The sequence below is a fragment of the Oncorhynchus kisutch genome, linkage group LG10 (assembly GCF_002021735.2).
Source record: "Oncorhynchus kisutch isolate 150728-3 linkage group LG10, Okis_V2, whole genome shotgun sequence".
In the NCBI taxonomy this organism is placed as follows: domain Eukaryota; kingdom Metazoa; phylum Chordata; class Actinopteri; order Salmoniformes; family Salmonidae; genus Oncorhynchus; species Oncorhynchus kisutch.
Window position 1 is genome coordinate 43,756,213 of NC_034183.2, and position 22,183 is coordinate 43,778,395.

General features: G+C 40.6%; 1 protein-coding gene across 3 annotated transcripts in view; it reads right to left on the reverse strand.

The window, feature by feature from the left end:
• LOC109898171 (anoctamin-8) overlaps positions 1 to 21,735 on the reverse strand; it is a 53,365-nt gene extending 31,630 nt beyond the window's left edge. For 2 of the 3 annotated variants that reach the window (XM_020493016.2, XM_031833732.1), the window contains exon 1: positions 21,156 to 21,735. In XM_020493016.2, coding sequence (XP_020348605.1) covers positions 21,156 to 21,324 — 169 coding nt within the window. In that variant the 5' untranslated portion in view covers positions 21,325 to 21,735. Of the gene's footprint in view, positions 1 to 21,135 lie in introns of all 3 variants that reach the window. The other variant, XM_031833733.1, reaches the window with a different exon arrangement.
• Between the last annotated feature and the right edge of the window lie 448 nt (positions 21,736 to 22,183).

Here is a 22,183-nt window from a genome sequence, read left to right on the forward strand (position 1 = left end):
ATTTACAATGACGGTGACTGAACAGTACAGGCGTGGCCAAAATTTGAAAATGACACAAATATTAATTTTCACAAAGTCTGCTCCCTCAGTTTGTATGATGACAATTTGCATATACTCCAGAATGTTATGAAGAGTGATCAGATGAATTGCAAAGTCCCTCTTTGCCATGCAAATTAACTGAATCCCAAAACAACATTTCAGCCCTGCCACAAAAGGACCAGCTGACATGATATCAGTGATTCTCTCATTAACACAGGTGTGAGTGTTGACGAGGACAAGGCTGGAGATCACTCTGTCATGCTGATTGAGTTCAAATAACAGACTGGAAGCTTCAAAAGGAGGGTGGTGCTTGGAATCATTGTTCTTCCTCTGTCAACCATGGATACCTGCAAGGAAATACGTGCAGTCATCATTGCTTTGCACAAAAAGGGCTTCACAGGCAAGAATATTGCTGCCAGTAAGATTGCACCTAAATCAACCATTTATCGGATCATCAAGAACTTCAAGGAGAGTGGTTCAATTGTTGTGAAGAAGGCTTCAGGGAGCCCAAGAAAGTCCAGTAAGCGCCATGCCTGTCTCCTAAAGTTGATTCAGCTGCGGGATTGGGGCACCACCAGTACAGAGCTTGCTCAGGAATGGCAGCAGGCAGGTGTGAGTGCATCTGCACACACAGTGAGGCGAAGACTTCTGGAGAATGGCCTGGTGTCAAGAAGGGCAACAAAGAAGCCACTTCTCTCCAGGAAAAACATCAGGGACAGACTGATATTCTGCTAAAGGTACAGGGATTGGACTGCTAAGGACTGGGCTAAAGTCATTTTCTCTGATGAATCCCCTTTCCGATTGTTTGGGGCATCCGGAAATAAGCTTGTCCGGAGAAGACAAGGTGAGTGCTACCATCAGTCCTGTGTCATGGCAACAGTAAAGCATCCTGAGACCATTCATGTGTGGGGTTGCTTCTCAGCCAAGGGAGTGGGCTCACTCACAATTTTGCCTAAAAACACAGCCATGAATAAAGAATGGTACCAACACATCCTCTGAGAGCAACTTCTCCCAACCATCCAAGAACAGTTTGGTGATGAACAATGCCTTTTCCAGCATGATAGAGCACCTTGCCATAAGGCAAAAGTGATAAATAAGTGGCTCGGGGAACAAAACATCGATATTTTGGTCCATGGCCAGGAAACTCCCCAGACCTTAATCCCATTGTGAATCTGTGGTCAATCCTCAAGAGGCAGGTGTACAAACAAAAACCAACTAATTCTGACAAACTCCAAGCATTGATTATGCAAGAATGGGCAGCCATCAGTCCAGAAGGTAATTGACAGCATGCCAGGGCGGTTTACAGAGGTCTTGAAAAAGAAGGGTCAACACTTCAAATATTGTCTCTTTGCATCAACTTCATTTAATTGCCAATAAAAGCCTTTGACACTTATCTTCTTAAAATCATATATTATGAGTTGAACTAGATACCACAGCCCTATAATCACCTGCCACATTAAAACTCTGTTCTCTGACCAGTCCACGGTGACCTCTAGCCACATATCTAATTTATACCAGCACTAGTCAAACAGTCAACTAAGCTAATCACCAAGCCCTTGACCAGTTGAATTAGGTGGTCTAGAGTGTATATATATATATGTTGAATAGCTAGGGGTCCCCAAGGACTGGTTTGAGAAATACACTGTTCAGCTCTGTGTGGTTCTGCTTCCTGGAACAGACTGAGGATGAAAGAAGGGCAGAGTACAGAGTGCAGAGGACTACTTCCTGGAAAGAATGCCCAGGGGTTGTTCCAGATAAATAAAAATAGCCCCCATACTGTCAAGATGTACATTGCAAGGTCAAATACGGTTCGGATTGTTATTCTTTAACACTAGATAACCTTCATGCCTGCATCACTTTGTTACATAGGCAGTCTGAACATGTAGAGTTGAATTTGGAGTTCTTACAGAGAGAGTTAAGGAATTTCATCCCACTGGGCACACTGGTTGAATCAACACTGTTTCCACATCGTTTCAACATGGAACAGACGTTGAATCAACACTGTGCCCAGTGGGATTTTGTTTCAGGATGTTATTCTATTCCAAATAGTGATTTAACAAATGAAAACAATAGAAACAAATGTAAAAAACATTTTTATTTCAGTTTCATCTTAAGAGTTATTATTCACAGTCTCTAAATCCATCCTGTTCCCCATGCAGCTGCAGTTTGGCAGAAAAAGAACAGCCTGACAAGCATTCTAATGAGGCCTGTATTCACTGCTCTAGACACACACACACACACACACACACACACACACACACACACACACACACACAGTCTGAAAGCCAACACCTCCACAATACCTCGATTTATGAACCAAATTGACAGGCAGACTGCTGTGCAGCTTGCGTGTGTGTGGGTTTTAGTGTGGGTGTTCGTCTCTGTGTTTGAGTAATGCTCATAGAAAAACCCATTCACACTGGTGGTGTCTCCATTTTTATTTAACTAGACAAATCAGTTAAGAACAAATTCTTATTTACAATGACGGCCTACCCCGGATGACGCTGGGCCAATTGTGCGCCGCCCTATGGGACCCCCAATCACAGTTGGTTGTGATACAGCCTAGAATCAAACCAGGGTCTGTAGTGACACCTCTAGCACTGAGATGCAGTGCCTTAGACCGCTGCGCCAATCGAGAGCCCCCATTTTCCCAGACATTGCCCATCAGGGCTTAAGTGGGGACATTTTGCCGGTCCCTACAAGGAAAATGGTTAGGCTTAGGGGATAGGTTTAGGGTTACAAGTAGAGGGTTAGGAGTAAGGGTTAAGGTTGGCTTTAGGTAAAATAGGATTTTGAATTGGAATCAATTGCTTGTCCCCGACAAGGATAGCAAAATAAATGTGTGTGTGTGTGTGCTCTGCTCACTTGGCTCCCCTGCAAGACGAGGTCGTAATTTCCACCAAAATACCATGGAGAGACAAGCGCACCTGACACCATGCTGCTGAAGAGACGGAGGAAAATACTGCCCCTATCAACAGACCCAGGGTCAGCAGTCACAGACAAACTCAAGCATTTGACTGGGAAATCACTGTTTTAAGAACAGGGCTTATCTAGCGACAGCGAGGCCAAGGCACCTGCTCTGTTATGTGTACTCAAGTATGGGCTCCACTGATCTATCACCATTCCGGTATTGTTGAATAATATTCCATACAGTACCAGTCAAAAGTTTGGACACACCTACTCATTCAAGGGTTATTTCTTTAGTTTTACTATTTTCTACATTGTATAATAATAATAGTGAAGACATCAAAACTATGAAATAACACATATGGAATCATGTAGTAACCAAAAAAGTGTTAAACAAATCAAAATATAATTTTTGATTCTTCAAAGTAGCCACCCTTTGCCTTGACAGCATTGCACACGCTTGGCATTCTCTCAACCAGCTTCACCTGGAATGCTTTTCCAACAGTCTTGCAGGAGTTCCCACATATGCTGAGCACTTGCTGGTTGTTTTTCCTTCACTCTGCAGTACAACTCATCCCAACCTATCTCAATTGGGTTGAGGGATTGTGGAGGCCAGGTCATATGACGCAGCACTCCATCACAAACTGGAGGTGTGTTTTGAGTCATTGTCCTTTTGAAAAACAAAATGATAGTCCCACTAAGCGCAAACCAGATGGGATGGCATATCGCTGCAGAATGCTGTGGTAGCCATGCTGGTTAAGTGTGCCTTGAATTCTAAATAAATCACCGACAGTGTCACCTGAAATGTACACCCACATCATCACAACTCCATCCTCTGCAGTGCGAACCACACATGCGGAGACCATCCGTTCACTTACTCTGCATCTCAAAGACACATATAAAATTTGACTCATCAGACCAAAGGACAGATTTCCGCCATTCTAATGTCCATTGCTCGTGTTTCTTGACCCAAGCAATTCTCTTCTTCTTATTGGTGTCCTTTACTAGTTGTTTCTTTGCAGCAATTCGACCATGAAGGCCTGATTCACGCAGTCTCCTCTGAACAGTTGATGTTGAAATGTGTCTGTTACTTGAAGCATTTATTTGGGCTGCAATCTGAGGTGCAGGTAACTCTGGGTCTTCCTTTCCTGTGGCGGTCCGCATGAGAGCCAGTTTCATCATAGCGATTGATGATTTTTGCGACTGCACTTGAAGAAACTTTAAAAGTTATTGAAATTTTCCAGATTGACTGACCTTCAGGTCTTAAAGCAATGATGGACTGTCATTTCTCTTTGCTTATTTGAGCTGTTCTTGCCATAATATGGACTTGGTCTTTTACCAAATAGGGCTATCTTCTGTATACCACCCCTACCTTGTCACAACACAACTGTTTGACTCAAAAGCATTAAGGGAAAGAAATTCAACCAATTCACTTTTAACAAGGCTCGTGAAGCTTGTTGAGAGAATGCCAAGAGTGTGCAAAGCTGGCATCAAGGCAAAGGGTGGCTACTTTGAATAAATCACACAAATAAAATACATCTTGACATGTTTAATACTTTTTTGTTTTCTATATCATTCCATATATGTTATTTCTTAGTTTTGATGTCCTCACTGTTATTCTACAATGTAGAAAATAGTAACAATGAAAAACCCTGGAATGAGTAGGGGTGTCCAAACTTTTGACTGGTGCTGTATATATAATAATAATAATAATAATAATATATAGTTAGTGTTGGAGGAAATTATAGTTGAAATGATTAATTATGTATACATTTAAATTAGAACCATTTATTTTAATACTATTATGTTGTGGTATGAAATGTATGGGTTTTTAGTTAAACTATGACTGAAAATGTAGTTAAAATGTATGAATTGTCTGTACATTGTGGGTTTAAGGGAGAAGGAGGGTATATCTCTTTAGACAGATAAGAATGTTATTTGATGTTCCATTAGTGGAGAAGAGTATATCTTTTAGACAGATTGGAATGTTTGCTTTGTGAGGGGAGTAGGAAACAATCTCCAGACCTGAAGACACTGCGCTATTGTGTGGATCGGAGAAAGTGTGAGAACTGATGACGTCATTTTGATCTTCTCTTTAAAATGTAATGTTCTTTGTATTTTGGGTCAGTACTCATCAAGAATAAGTACTGAACTTGTTTTTAAGACTGGTCTCTTGCCATTTCATGCAAATGATAATCTTACAACTTATTATGAAATAGAGTGTGAATTTGGTTTTGGCTACAAAACATATAGGAATTTAGAATTCCTCTAACAGTTAGAAACAATATAATTATAGAAAAGCAAGGCATAGGACTGAATGGAATATAATGTATTATTGTAAGTCCTCTCGAGGGGTAGTAATGCTGAAGGAAATGCAAACCAACATGTAAATTCACTAACCTCAACCTCCCCCCACTGCTACAGTAAGTTCACTTCAAATAATGGTTACATAGACTACAGTAGTTTAAAAAGTCAAATGTTGAGGCCTCGGCCTACATGTAAACAAGTAGGATAGTTTACATGTTAGCTAAGCATCTTGCAGTGACATCAGCCAAAGTAATTCAATTTCACTGAGACTTTAAATACTATCACTCTCTGAGCACTACAGCTCAGGTTTCTGTAGTTTAGCTGTATTCACAGACACTTCAGAGTATATTAAGTGGTTGAGAGCATCATATTGAATCCTGGGGGTCGACTCAGGGGGTGGGTCAGCACATGTGAACAAGCTTTAGGGGTGCTTTCATGGGGTCTACATCCAGAGCGTGATGCGCTGTGCAACGCCAACATGTCACATACTAAATTACTGCATACACAGGACAACACAGATGGGATGTCAACTTTGACTAAACAGACCTGGAACTTATCTCATATTCATACTGCAAAACAGACCTGAAACTAACTACTTAATACACATTTATAACAAAATTCTGACTACATAAATGTGCGTTCATGACCCAGGAACAGTTCATAACATGTTTATTACACATTCATAACAGCATTCATAAACTACAAATAGGTTCTGCTGGGCCTTTTTCCAAGTATATGTTATGTAGTGACCCCAAAAAATGTCTTCTCTGTCAATCCATGGAATTTTAGACTACATATTAACAATAGAGTCTAAATATAGGATTCAGAACTCACACAGAAACACCTCTAGGGTGAGTTACATGCTGAGCACACCACTCACGTTATGTGTGTGAGCGTTGCAAAATACATTTACACATGCATGTTATTCAATTATTTAATCCAAACTGCTCGCACGTGTTTGCGTCGTTAGGCGCTAAAATAGGACTTTGTGCTATTTTTTTAACGTTTTAAGCGCTTCAAGTCCCGCCTCTCCCATCTCCTCATTGGTTTTTAGGAGCATATATCCACGTGGGAGATTGAAAGCTGAACTGAGGTCCACACTCCAGTCCAGTTGGTGGTGGTAATGCACCTTAAAAAGTCCACAGAAGAAGAGATCATTAGAAACAAACTAAGTTTCCCCTTTTATTTGTGAATTAAATTGTTGGAGTAGAGAACACACCTTTTTTTGTGTGACTCAGTGGGTCAAAATTCTCCAAAGATCAAGGGAAAAAAGGACCTTATGCATTTCAGGTAAAATAACAACCCCATGTTTATATCCCAGGACAAATTAGCTAGTAACAACAAATTAGCTAGCAACAGCAAACTAGCTAGCTAAATGTCCATGAATGTTTCATGTTTTTCGAACTGTTCCCAAATTAAATAGTTGGTTCAGAGTTCATTTTGATATTTCAACCTGCGTGTCCTGATCGTGTCTGGTGTGGATGGATAAAATCAACAAGCCTTTGATGACGCGCGTGCCCAGTGTAGTCCGCATGTTAGTGTTCTTTCTTATCCCATATTCCCCCTAGCAACAGTGACTAGTACCTCACAGGCAGACCAGGGGGAAGGGAATGTGTGGAACTGCTTTGAGCGGCACCTGTTTCTCAAGGGCTGGTTTTAGAGGGATGACATATACCGAACCCCATTCTAAAACCCACAACCAGCCCTAGCCCTTTAGGGACTACGCTGAAGATCTGAAAGAACTGGACAGCTGCCCATTGATTTGGGATTCAGCACTACCCTATGTACTAACATGATTCTGTATGACTAACAACCATGTCCACAGCCACAATACCAGTACAGTGTAATAGCAATGATCCCATTAAGAACATCTGCTCTGTTTCTGGGCCAAATTATCTAATCATGCTAATTTCTTCAATTAGAAGGTCTACTGTTCCTATAATTCGTCTCTCGCCCTCTCTCTCCCCCTCTCGCTCTCCTTCTCGCTCACCCGCCCCCTCTTTCTCTCGCCCCCTCTCTTGCCCCCTCTCGCTACCCCTCCTCTTGCTACCCCTCTTGCCCGCCTCCTCTCTCTCCCGCCCCTCTCTCTCCCTCTCTCTTGCTCTCTCCCCCTCTCTCTCAAAATGTGGGGCTCTTAAGGTTTTAAAGCCTTTCACTAATTTGTGCTAGTTCAACAAACGTATATTTTGTCAATAGAAAATGGGGGTTCAAGAACATAACTGAGTGTGACCTTCAACACAGTATATTGCACTGTATAAAGAAGAGTGGGCTAGATCAGACAGTGAAGAGCAGCAGTATAAGGCGGAGTCTGAACAGTAAAGTGCCAGAGCCACAATGCCTGCTATTCATCCAGGTAACAATCATCAAAGAGTGCCAGTGTGGAGCGGAGCCCCTTTCGCACAACTCCATACAGACTTCTTCCCAGATCCACAGCTTGCTGGTTATCTAACTGGCTGAATTGGCCATTGTGATGAAGGGGGATTAATAAGAGAGTGGCTCTGAATATAGTTAATGAATAGCAGCTTTTGTGTGTCCAACTCCAACGGACAGCCGTGTTCCATAGTTGTCACAGCAAAAGCCCCCAAACACAAGAGGAAGATCCTCTAATGACCACAGCAACAAAGGGATACAGGATTTACCAGATCAACAGTACAACCATGACGATGCAAGGCCATTCGGGCATTGCAAGATGTAGCACAATGTTTTGTAACGTGAAGTTGTGCACGTTACAAATCACTGGGGGGGATAATTGATTGGGTGGGGTCTGAACTATTAAGTCTGATGTGATAACCCTAAATCAAGAGAGGGAATTTACAGAAGGAAAAAGTTGTGAGATATAACCTACGGTTGAAAACAGTTCCATAAAAAGGAGGTATAGGTTTTTGATGTGTTTCTCAAACAAAAAACCGTAAGGAAACCAAAGGAGGTGAGCAGAACAAAACCAAGCACAAGCGTTCTTTCAGTAAGATGCTTAAAGAGAGAGGGCATTAGCGTTGGAGGCACTGACCCAATTCTGACTGACACCCCACTGGGCAAAAACTGGTTGAATCAACATTGGTTTCCACAATTTCAACCCCGAAAAATCTATGACGTTGAATCAACGTAGAAAACTGAATGGATTTGCAAAAAGTCGTCAACGCAAGGGCATTTCATTTTATTTCACCCAACTTTGAATCTAAATCCAATGACATTTGTTGTTGATTTCAAATGTAAATCAAAACTAGATGTTGAACTGAGGTCTGTGTCCAGTGGGACTGTTAGCAATGACCAACTATTTCAGGAAATAAGGGATTTAAATCTATTTCCATTTTGAGGCAAAGACCTACTAGTGTATTATCTGTATAAAGAATTGAAAAACTCAAGTCCATTTATATTTCTCTCTCTCCCTCTCTATTATTAGGTTACAGTGAGTAAAAAAAACAATTACAATGCACCCAGCTAGCACATTTAGTTCCTTGGAAGTTGTTTGAACGTACGTTTTTGGTTTCCCATTGGTTCTGGGAACGAAGCCATACGTTTCCTGACTGGTAAAAACAGAACGTTATTTAAATGTTCTGAGAACATTCGTTTTTAGGTTGCAGGGAGGTTCTGAGAATGTTTTACTATGGTTCCCTGAAAGTTTTCCTGGGAGATTTGATTAACATTCTGTGAATGGAATTGATAGGTTTTTTAAAAGTAATTAAAATAACATTCTGAAAATAAGATTTTTAATAACACTTCTAGCTTAGTTTGGATGAACTGCTTTGAACGCTATGCACAGATGGGACACATGGAAATTAATTTGCATGAGCATTAATGATGCAAACATTGTTTTTATTATTGTGGCATCAGGGAGATTTAAATCCTATCGGCTTCTGTTCTCTATCAACAAAATTAGTCCACTGAGCCATGTTTTTTTAATTCACAAAGCTGATCATTTGTCTATTCAATCAGCCCCCCTTTCAAAGGAAACAAGTATTGATTAAGATCAGCTGAGGCCAATTAGTAAGTGCGGCCACCACACCTGAACACACTTACAAAGATAGAAGACAGAGAGAGTTCGGTTGATGCTGCAGACGGAATGTATATGTTTTAAATTCATTATTATAATGTTCTTTGGACGTCAATGTTTTGTTGTGTTTTTAATAATCCCGGGTAAGACATTTAACTTGTTTAGTACAGTCTGTTTGTAACTCAACTCACTACTTGTAGCTCTATAGTCCGTTTGTGTTGTTGATCTTGGCTAGCTTAATGTTCAGGTCAGTAGCTATCTAGCACTCACTCACTCAAGTGGCTGCTAGAATCGTCATGAAAAGGGGTATGAGGGAAGCCCAGTGGTCACCAACCTTTTCTGAGTCAAGATCACTCTCTGAGTCAAAATCGAATTAAGCCCAATCAAATTGATTTTGAAAGTGAAAATCCCAAAATCTACGTGAAAACTCGTTAAAAAGATAGGAAAACATGACTTTCACACAGGGTGCCGTTCCTTCGCTGGGTGGGCCGTTTGGGAAATTAGAGTATTCCCACCTCTCCAGGCACCAGTACACCATAGGGCCGATGGAAAGACAGCAATCACACAGCGCATGATGTTAAGGATATACATACAGTAATAAGCCAGTAGGTCCCAATCATAAGAATACAAAAACACAACCATTAAGCATTTCCCAATAAGGAGTTAAATAAATACTTCATTGCAAAAACATGTAATTGGTGACCTAAAGTTTGAATGCAACCATGTTTCACACACATAAGTTATTTTCAAAGAGATGGCTAACAGCTAGCGAGCTGCAATTTAAAATAAAATAAAAACACTGTTCCACTCACCAGATGATGATCATTTGAAACTTAACTTTTTGTTGAAAGTTATTCTTGAAAAGGGAGAAGCTAACAAATTAGCAACAACATCCTCTTTGATAACACCTGCTGGAGCTGCTGAAAACTAGCCGACAACAAAAACTAGTTAACTAGACCATGGGAAAACTACTGCTAGCTTATTGCGCAGAGACCGGTTGGCCTTTGAGAAGGCAGAAGTATCCATACGTTTTTGTAAGTCAAACTGTGATTGGTTGATGTCACAGTCACTACAAATTGTTGCCTTATTACAGTTGAATGGCAAATGACTTCTATCTTGCTTCTGATCCATCTAGCCAAAGGCTGACTAGATTTAGCTCCCCAGAGACTAGCAAAGAAAAATCCTGATTGGATATTTTTTTCCTCTTCAGTGTTAACCCTTTCCTTTCCAACAAAACTGAAGAGATTAAATCAGAACATTGAAAATATTGTTATTATTTTATAAAATACTTATCCCTTCTCTGAAGGCATAGAAGGCCCATTCTCCCACACTGTTATGAATGTCTTAAGAATTCATATGTGGTTCTGAAATACTGGACAATTTGACAAAAATTACAATCATGGACCCCTCGTCCCCCCTCCCGGTCTCGGTCTTGACTCGGCCTCGCCCCCCTCTGGACTTGGTCTTGACTCCAAATCTATTTGTTCCCATCTTGAAATCGGTCTTGCTTTAAGTGGTCTCGAACACAACACTGCTTCAGACACATGAAATGGTTCAAAATGGGAACACTTCGCCCGGCGTGCAGGGCAGCTGATCGACCGGTTGGTGACAAATGTCCTACAATATATTTTTCTAAGTAGTGAGAATGCTCGGGAGTAGGCAATGTTGAAAAGTTATCTTTAGACATGTACTTTTTTTTTAAATGTAGTTTTGTAATTACTAAAACAAGCAGACAAGAAAATTGCATTTGAAAAATGCGACGTTCTGTGTAATACCGACCGAGTCTATGGAACGTTTTCTTTTTGTTCTGAAAACATGACTTTAAATACAACCATGAGGAAACGTGATGCTAATGTATTGAAATTCTCACAGAAGAACATTGTTTCTTAACATTCTCTGAAAAATGTGAGAACTTTACTTTAAATAGAACCATGAGGAAACCTGTAGGAAAAGTTAAGCTGAAGTACTGAAATTCACACCTAAGAAAGATATGGTTCTCAGAACAATATGTGCTAGCTGGGCATTATTTGTGTCCCTTATTTCACCTCTCATTTCACATCTCATCAGTTTACTTCTCATAAGGTCAATAAGGAATCACATAACACTTATTACTACAATATTACATATTTACACCCTTTACTGCATTTTCATGTGTATAGCCCATGGCTCTAACAGTCAAATAACATGGTACATTTTACTTAATATGATGTAATGTAATACTATGGTAGACCAGCAATGAGACGACAGACTGTCTAGCAGTGACTTAATCCAGATTCGTAATCATTTTATTTCTGTCTAAAAAGAGAGAAAATTTCACTTTCCTGATGAATTAGTTCAAATTGCCAAACTGCTGCTGTGCTCTGCCTCTGAGCAACGCTCATCTCCATACTGTACAACCACACTGATGATAACAGAATATCTATTTATAGAAAGTCATTCTAGATCTAATTTCCGCTTTTAACTCGCACACACTATCACACATACTATAGTGACGCATAGTATCATACTGTATATCCAGCAACCCTAACCCTCATATCCGTGCTGAGACTGATGCCCTATACCGTAGTAATGATATCTATGTGACGTCTTTGAGGATGTGGATGTCAATAATAATGGCAGTGGGACACTACAGTCAGTAATTGGGCTGCTGATCTCGAGCTCTTATCACTGCTATTATAGGCCTAGGTTTTATCTGTAGAAAGGTCCTATTGTAGTGGTAGATACAGTACATGTTCATGGACTGTTCCCAGGCAGATCGATACCCTGAGGATGTAGAAATTACAGCCCTTAGATCCACTCGCAGTCGGCGTTCCAATTCACCACAAAGTTGTTTGATGGGCTTGAGGTCAGGGCCCTGTGCAGGCCAGTCAAGTTCTTCCACACCGATCTCAACAAACAATTTTTGTACAGACCTTGCTTTGTGCACAGGGCATTGTCATGCTGAAACAGGAAAGGGCCTTCCCCAAACTGTTTCCACAAGTTGGAAGCACAGATGTGTACCATGACTAGTCTTTCAAAGCATTTCCTGGCTACAGATGTGAGTGCTATGGGCTATAGTTATTTAGTCAGGTTACCTTGGCGTTCTTGGGCACGGGGACTAGGGTGGTCTGCTTGAGATATGTGGGTATTACAGACTGGGTCAGGGAGAGGTTGAAAATGTCAGTGAAGACACTTACTAGCTGATTAGCGCATGCTCTGAGTACGGGTCCTGATAATCCATCTGGCCCTGCAGCTTTGTGAATGTTACCTGTTAAAAGGTTTTACTCACATCGGATACGGAGAGCGCAATCACACAGTCGTGCTCTCATGCATGGTTCAGTGTTGCTTGCCTTGAAGCCAGCATAGAAGGCATTTTGCACATCTGGTAGGCTTTGGTTATCCGCAGCACGCGGACGAGTGACAGGATTCAATCTTAGTAGTATGATTCGATTTTAGTCCTGTATTGACACAATTCTGAGGACATCAACATAAGACAAAAACACTTAGATTTCTAAAGTGGAAATGTCGGGTGCAGAATCAGGGTATAGAGAAGGTTTTGCACTGCATTTTCCTGACAGCCTATTTGTGAGAGGTTCTTATGCAACACTGCACAAAGGCAGGCGACCCTCTTGTTTTAGTTTTGCTGAGGGGTCAAAAGTGGCACAAGAACCACAGCGAGGAGTTTGGTTAGCAACTGTGTTTTAATCACGTTGCCTATGCACCGAAAGATAACTAATATGATGTGGGGGGTTTTTCATCTCCACTGCTCATTTACCACAAATATAAAACGTATTCAGAACTGAATCTGTCATCTATTTTTGGAATAACCAATTAGGAAAAGAGGAGAGACAGTGATGAACTGGTGCTGAAATACTAATGCCTGAAAATGGACCAGAAAGTGTTCCTCTCCCCTGTAGGCTAACTAAAAAGCCCTTCGGTAGAGGGTAGAGAGGAGCTGATCTGGTGATATTCCCCATGTCATGACTGAGGCTAAAAACAGCCTTCCTCTGCATGGCTCCATCGCCATTGTACTTCTACTGGCCTTGCTTAGCAACAACAACAAAAATCCCCCCCTGCTCAGTCCCCCCCTGCTCAGGGAGGATAAAGGAGAGGGATTCTCAGTTTCCATGAGAATTGCAATATCTATTTACACACACCAAAGAACAGCAGTATTGACTCTGCAGGCAGCGATCACAGGGTGACATGCTCAAGAAAGACATTCAAAAGCCTCTCTGTATTGGCAAGGTGGATGTTTATAGATGAAATGCAAACATTTCTCATGTCTAGAATAGACCTAACTTTTAGGAACAGAGTCCACATGCATCCACAAGCCAGTCAAAACCATAACCACAGGCTCTTGAGTAAGAGGCAGGCTGACTAGATTTCACCCTCAGACAGACAAGATAAATGTATGACCAGTTCCACTCTTGCATTTTTCATCTCTGGAAGAACGATAGAAACACAAGACAGCAACTTGAGACAGAGAACGGACTGGAGGGCCCCACCAGGTTGCTCACAAATACTCTCATCATCCCTAAATATGTCCCGTAGACTGCACAGCAACTGCTATCTTTAATCTACCCGATCTTTGGGTCGTTACATGAAATGAATGCCCTTTGCTTCCCTTTGATACTTGTAAGTAGAAAATGTGAACCAATATAAGCCTGTTATATTCAATGAAGTGCCCTTTAATGTAGACCTAAATGTTAACCTAAGTATACCTCATAATATCTATAGCTACTTCATCATGGATTTAGCCCAAGTATAAGCTATACACACTATATGCAGGCTAGTTTGTAGGCTCTTTTTACCCTGACAACATTGGATCACTTCTCATAAGACATTGTAACCAGGTTGTGCAATGGACTGGCTGTTAAAATATCAAAAACATCCCTGTGCTTCTCCTATAAAGCAGTAGTCTATGGTGCTATGAGAGGAGAAGTCTGTTAATAGGTAGTTATCAATAAAACGTCACAATAAGGCGCAGAGTGTGGGATTTGCCTGCTGGGGGGCTAGGAGACCCTCAACTGGCAACTGCACATCGGTTTCAAGGGATTGTTAAATAAATATGAACTATGGGGTTGTAATATCACCTCTTGAAGAGCATAGTCAGAACTACAAAATGTCAGATTATTCCAAATGTAGCTCTATCAGAGTTATACAGCAAGTACAGTGGGGGAAAAAAGTATTTAGTCAGCCACCAATTGTGCAAGTTCTCCCACTTAAAAGATGAGAGAGGCCTGTAATTTTCATAATAGGTACACTTCAACTATGACAGACAAAATTTTGTAGGATTTAATGAATTTATTAGCAAATTATGGTATTTGATGAAAATTACAGGCCTCTCATCTTTTTAAGTGGGAGAACTTGCACAATTGGTGGCTGACTAAATACTTTTTTGCCCCACTGTAACTGCATGCTTTTCGTGATCAGTAAACCATCAATTGATCATGTCATTTCAGATATGTGTGAGTAGCCTTAAGATATCTCTCAATATTGGCCACCATTCAGATATGAGAGGGTAGAACATTCTTATTACAGCTCAGTGGGGTAGCCTCACGATATCTCTCAATATTGGCAGTAGAAAGGCGCATTTGCCGATGTACTGTTAGCTGATGTTTTCTTTGCAAGCTACTGGTAGAAACTTTGCACAGTTGGCTTAAAACAGTGGTAATTATACCTAATGTACTTTTTTCTCCAACCAACGTAGGGCTACCTAGCGAAGTTAGCTAACATTATCCCCTTTTCAACATTGTTTTTAAGAGTGTTTAATTATGATTGCTGCTGACAAGACATGATATGCTACATTGATCGATGGACGATGTCAAATTAGCTAGCTAGCTAATAACAGATCACGTCAATATGGCTGGTTAAGAAGCTAACTTTCAGGGTATAAACTAGATGGCCAGCTATTTCCAAATATAGTTTGATTTGCTTGCCATCTACAGTGGTGATGACAGAAGTCCGACTGGCAACTTTACCAGGACGAGGATTTACCGGTGTAAATGGATAGGTCACCCTCACGTATCTTAAATGACATGATCAATTGGTGTTTACTGATCATGAAAAGCATGCAGTTACTTGATATATAACTCTGATGATGGTGTAGTTCTGACCATGCTCTTCAAGCGGTGATATTAAAACCAAATAGTTAGCTATAACATTTATTTAACAATCCCTTGAAAACAGCATATAGTTGTCAATGGTTTTCTGAGAAGCTGGGGGTCTTCTTGCTCCCCAGTAGCCAAATCGAATACTCTACACCATATTGTGACGTTAGAATAAAATAGGATCAGATAGAATTTAATAGAATGTCTACTGCAATGTCTACAGTAAAAAGTGTAGGTTCTTGCTTCTACAAATGTGGTGGTGAGTTTGATGCTTTTGCATAAATTGTCTTGCCTTTCAGTGCTGTCACAGAAGGTTGGTGTGCACTATTAGAAAAAAAGTGTTCTTCGGCTGTCCCCAATAGGAGACATTTTTGATTCCAGGCAGAAACCGTTTTTAGTTCCAAATGGAACCAAACCCTTTTCACAGAGGGTTCTATGAGATAATAGCAGTCAGTTAACATGACTATGACTTATGAAGCCTGTATGTCATTTGTTTTTTATTATTATATAATATTCACAAAAAGGGACGTAAGCAGATGAAGATTAAACCTACAAAAACATTTTCCTCATAGGCTTTGTCCAACGAACCATGGCGGAGTTGGTGCCTACAAAAAGAAGCTATTGCTATTTCTCTCTAAGGGGACAGCCAAAGAACCCTTTTGGGTTCTAGATAGCACCTTTCTTTCTAGGAGTGTATTTAAACCAACTTGTGTGACATTGGACCTGTCTAAATCTGCTTAAAGCAGAGCGGAGGACTCCTTGCTGAGGGGTAAAAAGAGAGAAACAGAGAAAGTGGAATCCCTGTCAGTGCCAAGGGTGTGTGGATGATGTGTGCTGAGACAGTGTGCATATCCCTGCTTAGAGGGATAATTCGGGATTTTGGCTTCACCAGAGTCAGATAAACTTGTGGATACCATTGTTTTGTATCTGCATGCAGTTTGAAGGAAGTTGCAAACTACAGTTAGTACAATGAGACTAGTACACTTCCATTCATTGAGATAACACGAGTTAGCACTGACTTGTGAAACTACCTCTAGCTTCCTTTATACTGGACACAGAGACATAAAAAGGGTATCCACGATTGACAAAATACCGACCTATTCCTTTTACAACATTTTACTTGTGCCTTATTGCACAAGGAGAATCGCCTTTATTAATGCTGAGTTCTAAAGAAAGAGACTCTGTTAAATAAGTTTACACAGATTAAATTTGACCCCCCCCATCCTATCTCATCAAGATCACAGAATAGACCGAGTGCCACTTTCTGAGGTTGTTTGAGTCGGCAGAGTGGAAACCCTTCTCATGATCTGATCGTTTTAGACAGGAGGGGAGTTTCTCAATATACAAACTCCCGTGCTCCACACTCTCATGCTCAGAGTTTGTTCTCCAAGAGTGTTCAAGTTTAGTCTTAATTTGGGGACTTGTATCGCTTAGATCAGTGCTTCACTTATAGAGAGAAATACAGTAAAACCAATGGGAATTACAAAATATACTTGTTATAAGCACAGTTCAAGTACATGTTTAGAGGAGTAACCCTCTTCACAACCATTACATCAGGTTAGGGAAACTCCACATACACTTTTGCTTGCCTTTGACTTTTCAATAATGGATGTCCCTTCCAAACAACAAAAACACTGATGTTCTGGTTGAATGAATATCCACCATAAAACCCATGCCCTGATTTCACTACTGTAACCATCTGTATCTTATCAGCAGCACCACTCTGCACTGGAGTGGTCAATACTTTCTGAAACTACGGAGACGCCCAAAATGGCAGCCTATTCCCCTGGTCAAAAGTAGTGGACCACATAGGGAACAGGGTACCATTTGGGACTCATCCTAAGATGACTATGTTATATGATGGACATGTAATTAATGTGGAGGACGAGGGAGGGGACTGAGAGGGTGAGGTCACAAAGGACGGTGTCTTAATGGATCATAGCTACTTTAGGCTAACTGAAAAAGGATTAGGAAGACTTGCTTAAAACATGGAGAAGAAACATCCAATCCTCCCCGCCCGGCTAAAACAGAGAGCAGGGCTGAGGGGGAATAAGGCATCAGGACTCAACATGCTGTGTGGCGGCGTGGCGCTGACAGACACTGACACGTGTGAAAGCAGTTATGTGATATGTTAATCATGATGAAAGTCTGCACTGACTCCCCAGCTCTTCTCCCCCATGAACCAACTGGGAAATACAGCCCATAATATATACTACACGAAGTGTACAAAACATTAGGAACACCTTCCTAATATTGACTGGCACCATCTTTTGCCCTCAGAACACTCAATTCGTCGGGGAATGGACTCTACAAGGTGTCAGGCATTCCATAGGGATGCTGTTCCATGTTGACTCCAATGATTCCCAGAGTTGTGTCAAGTTGGCTGGATGTCCTTTGAGTGGTGGACCATTCTTGATACACACGGGAAACTGTTGTGCGTACTGCCATGACCTGTTCAAAGAACTTACATGTTGTCTTGCCCATTTACCCTATGAATGGCACACATACACAACCCATGTCTCTGTCTCAAATGTCTCAAGGCTTAACAATCTTTGTTTAACTTGTCTCCCACTCTTCATCTACACTGATTGAAGTGGATTTAAATGGCCGGGCGGCCAGCTCTAGGAAGAGTTGGTGCTTCCAAACTTCTTCCATTTAAGAATGATGGAGGCCAATGCAGAAATATTTTGTTACCCTTCCCCATAGTCCTGTCTCGGAGCTCTACGGACAATTCCTTCGAGCTTGATTTTTGCTCTGACATGCACTGTCAACTGTGGGACCTTATATAGGCAGGTGTGTGCCTTTCCAAATCGTGTTCAATCAATTGAATTTACCACAGGTGGACTCCGATCAAGTTGTAAAAACATCAAGTATGATCAATGGAAACAGGATGCAAGTGAGCTCAATTTCGAGTCTCATAGCAAAGGGTGTGAATACTTAAGTAAATAAGTTATTTCTGTTTTTATATTGTATTTCTAAAAACCTGTTTTCGCTTGGTCATTATGGGGTATTGTGTGTAGATTGATGAGGAAAATAAATAATTTCATCAATTCTAGAATTCAAAAATCTGGAAAAAGGGAAGGGGTCTGAACATTTTCCGAATGCAAAAGTAAAAAAGTAAAAAAAAAAAAAGTAAAAGTGCTATACATCAAATTCCTTGTATTAAGCAAACCAGATGGCACGATTTTCTTTATTTTTTTGTATTCCTATTTTCCACCATAATTTGCAAATAAATTCAATATAAATCCTACAATGTGGTTTTCTGGACTTTTTTTCTCATTTTGAAGAAGCTGCTAGCGCTGCCTGTTCTGCAGTGATAGCCTCCCGTCAGCTCAGCTTGTGCTGCACTCAGCTGATCCCAACGATCGCAGAGAAACACGCTGATCTACGGACGGATTTCTGACAACAGTCACTCTTAACCTCTATGCGATCGGTATTCACCTCTGAAGGTAAATAATGTCCTTACATTCAGTAATCTAGCTGATTTGTCATCATGAGGGTCCAAAGATAAAATGTAGCATCATTTTGTTAGATAAAATCAAATTGTATATTCAAATGTAGTAACTGGGTTCTACAGTTTGAAACCCTGCTGTGTAATAATAATAATAATAATAATTTAGCTAACTATTCTGCATATTTCATAGAGTCATAGAGTGCAGTGATATCAAAAATGTGGAACTAAGTTGTTTTTTTTATTGAATAGCGGATGATCGGGAATCCTAACATTTTAGGATGAGTCCCACATCCTACAAGACAGATTGGATGAGGGAAGTACATCGCGTTGGAGTGATGCCATCTGATGTAAGACAATGGGCCTATATAGCGTTTGCAAAATTATCAACATCTGTTTCAATTCAACCCAGAATTTAACTAAAAATAGACAATAAAATAGGCCTAGGGTTTCAAGCTCTGGTTGATTTCAAATGTAATGATGTATACTGATATTGAATTGTGTTCGGATGTCATAGGATAGTTGGATAGTTCCATGATTGCGTTGACAACCAAACACAATTCAATATAATTTTGAAATACAATAAATAGCCTATTAATTTAGACAAGTTAATAAACTATATGTTGGATTCATGTCTCCAACTCAACCACAAATAAAAATGTAAGAATGGGATTAAGACAGTGGCTCAGATGGAACAATCAACAATCAGTAGATACATCACCTTTAAATGTTATTTGGTTGCGTTGTCAACCAAACACAATTCAATATTACTTTTTTAATACTAAAGTTAAGGCTAACATTCCACATTAAAATGGCCACATTGAGGTTACATGATCTGCGCAAAATCTTGAACGGCATTGATGACTTGTACTTGTATTTTTATGTATTTTCAACTGCAATCCAGGCCACTTGGTTCTGCTATTAACACACTGAACACAATCAAAGGTTGTATAAATAAAATATCTGACATTGTATTCCTATTTAAAGTGTTATCAGTGTGTTTGTATTCCTATTTAATCCTATTTAATTGAAAGCACAGTGATGGACATTTGGGTGACTTACTGTCACGCCCTGACCTTAGAGCTTTTTATGTCTCTATTTTGGTTTGGTCAGGGTGTGATTTGAGTGGGCATTCAATGTTCTTTTTTCAATGTGTTTGTATTTCTTTGTTTTGGTCGGGTAAGGTTCTCAATCAGGGACAGCTGTCTATCGTTGTCTCTGATTGGGAACCATACTTAGGTAGCTTTTGCCCACATGGGTTTTGTGGGTCGTTGTTTTCTGTATGGTTTAGTTTCCTTACAGAACTGTTTGTTTTCCTCTTTGTTCTGAGTTAATAAAATATCATGAACACGTGCCACACTGCGCTTTGGTCCAGTCATTTACAGGAAGAGGATCGTTACACTAACTAAACCAAAAATCAGATATTGTTTTTCCATTGGAATTTGTTGATGCTTTTAGATGGTTGCAAAGCATAGTGATAACACATTGGAAATTCAACAAATTATTTTTGCATGGGTAAATAAATATTGTAATCTCATTGATCAACATCAACCAAATATTACCCAATTATCCACATTGAAATTATGTGGTGTGCCCAGTAGGTTGATAGAAGGGGGCACAATGTCCAATCTTCACAAAATACTTCATTTAAATAACAAAATATTCAACTGTCATTATGGGAAATGCGTTTTGGTTGGTAAACGGTTAAAACCAGACCATTTGAAAACTCAGAATACAGCAGCCCTAATCCATAAAATGCTGCCCATTGGGCACATAAATCAGTTCAACGTCTAGTTTTTAATTTACTTTTGGTTGAGTTGTCACCTAAGTGGAATCAAGGTGAAATCAACAAAACATCTCACCATGCCATTGGATGGATTTAGGTTAAAAGTTGGGTGAAAAAAATAAATGCCATTATGTTGATGACTTTTTACAAATCCAATCAGTTTTCCACATTGATTCAATGTCCCCACGTTCATATTTTTGGGGTTGATTTCACGTGTTAATAACGTTGATTCAACCAGTTTTTGCAGTGGATGGTAATTCCAGGTTGTTGCAGGATATTACAGGCTAAACCTCCCACATGTCAAACCTACAACACACACATGTGGAGTGAGTGTTAGCAGGCTAGCCTAGAGACAGCGACGATGATACTGTAAATGTAAGGACAAATACACCCTTCTACAAACAATATAAGATGTGGGCTGTTTCTATGGTGGCCATGTGCCTGAAAAGACGAAAGGACGGTGCGGCGCCGGTCCTATATTGCTCGTCTCGTTTCCCGTCGCATCTACCCGTCCCGTCGCTGCAATTCTAACTACATTACATTTCCGCCCACAAGCCAAACTGACCCTTTGAAATACGGGCTCACCCAGTACACCGGAGGACGTTTGCTGCGAGGAGGCAGCACTTCGATCTGTCTTTTCTCCCTCGCGTTGCGATCGGTGTTTGTGCCAAAAGCCCTCGGTGCCGTCTCTGCTGTCCGAGGAGCTGATACGGGCAGCTGCAGCTGCTGCTCCCGTCGCCCCGGTCTCAGACATGCTCTTTCAGTGGGGTGTAACGGTCGATACTCTCCGGGAAAAGGGAGAATGAAATCGCATCTCAGGCAGGCAAAGCATGGACCGCGACAGACCGGTGGGTCAGAGATACAGAGGTTAAATTAACGTGAAGTGATGGTTGTTGTGCTGGTGGCTCATCCTGGTTTGCAGCAGAATGCCAGCAGATGGATAGCGCTCGGTTGATTCTTAAGTATCGAGGCTTAAGAGAAAAGAGGAGATGACACGTAGGCTACAGCCAGCCACCACACACAGACACATAAAATATCGTTATTTTCCTCCTTGCCCTCCAAGAGAGCATTTCAATAAATACACCTTTCACTTTCTCTGACCTCTGCAAACAGCCAGAGAGCAAATTGTTTTTTTTTATAGAACCACTACCCGACGCAGAAGCGCCACCCCCCATCTGATATCAGTCAAAATACTAAACGATTTACTTTCCAATCCCACTGGTCACGCTGTCATTTCAACGTAGATAATTGGGTACTATTTGGTTGAGACGTTGATCAATGATATTACAACCTATAGTCACCCACTCAAAAATACAAAAGTTAGTAAAATGTCCAATGTATTATCATGATGCTTTCAACCATCTACTAGTAAAACCACAACCAAATTCCAAGGGAAAAACAATGTCAGATTGTTGGTTAAATTGGCACCCAAATGTCTGTCACTGTGCTTTCAACCATTTAAAAGCACAGCAAAGTTCAAATGGGAATACAATGATCTATATTGTGTTTATGTATACAGCAGATTGGTGTGATATCACTGCTTCATCTAATAGCACAACCAAATGATGCTGGATTGCAGTTGAGATGCATTACCAGTAGTACTACTGTTAAAG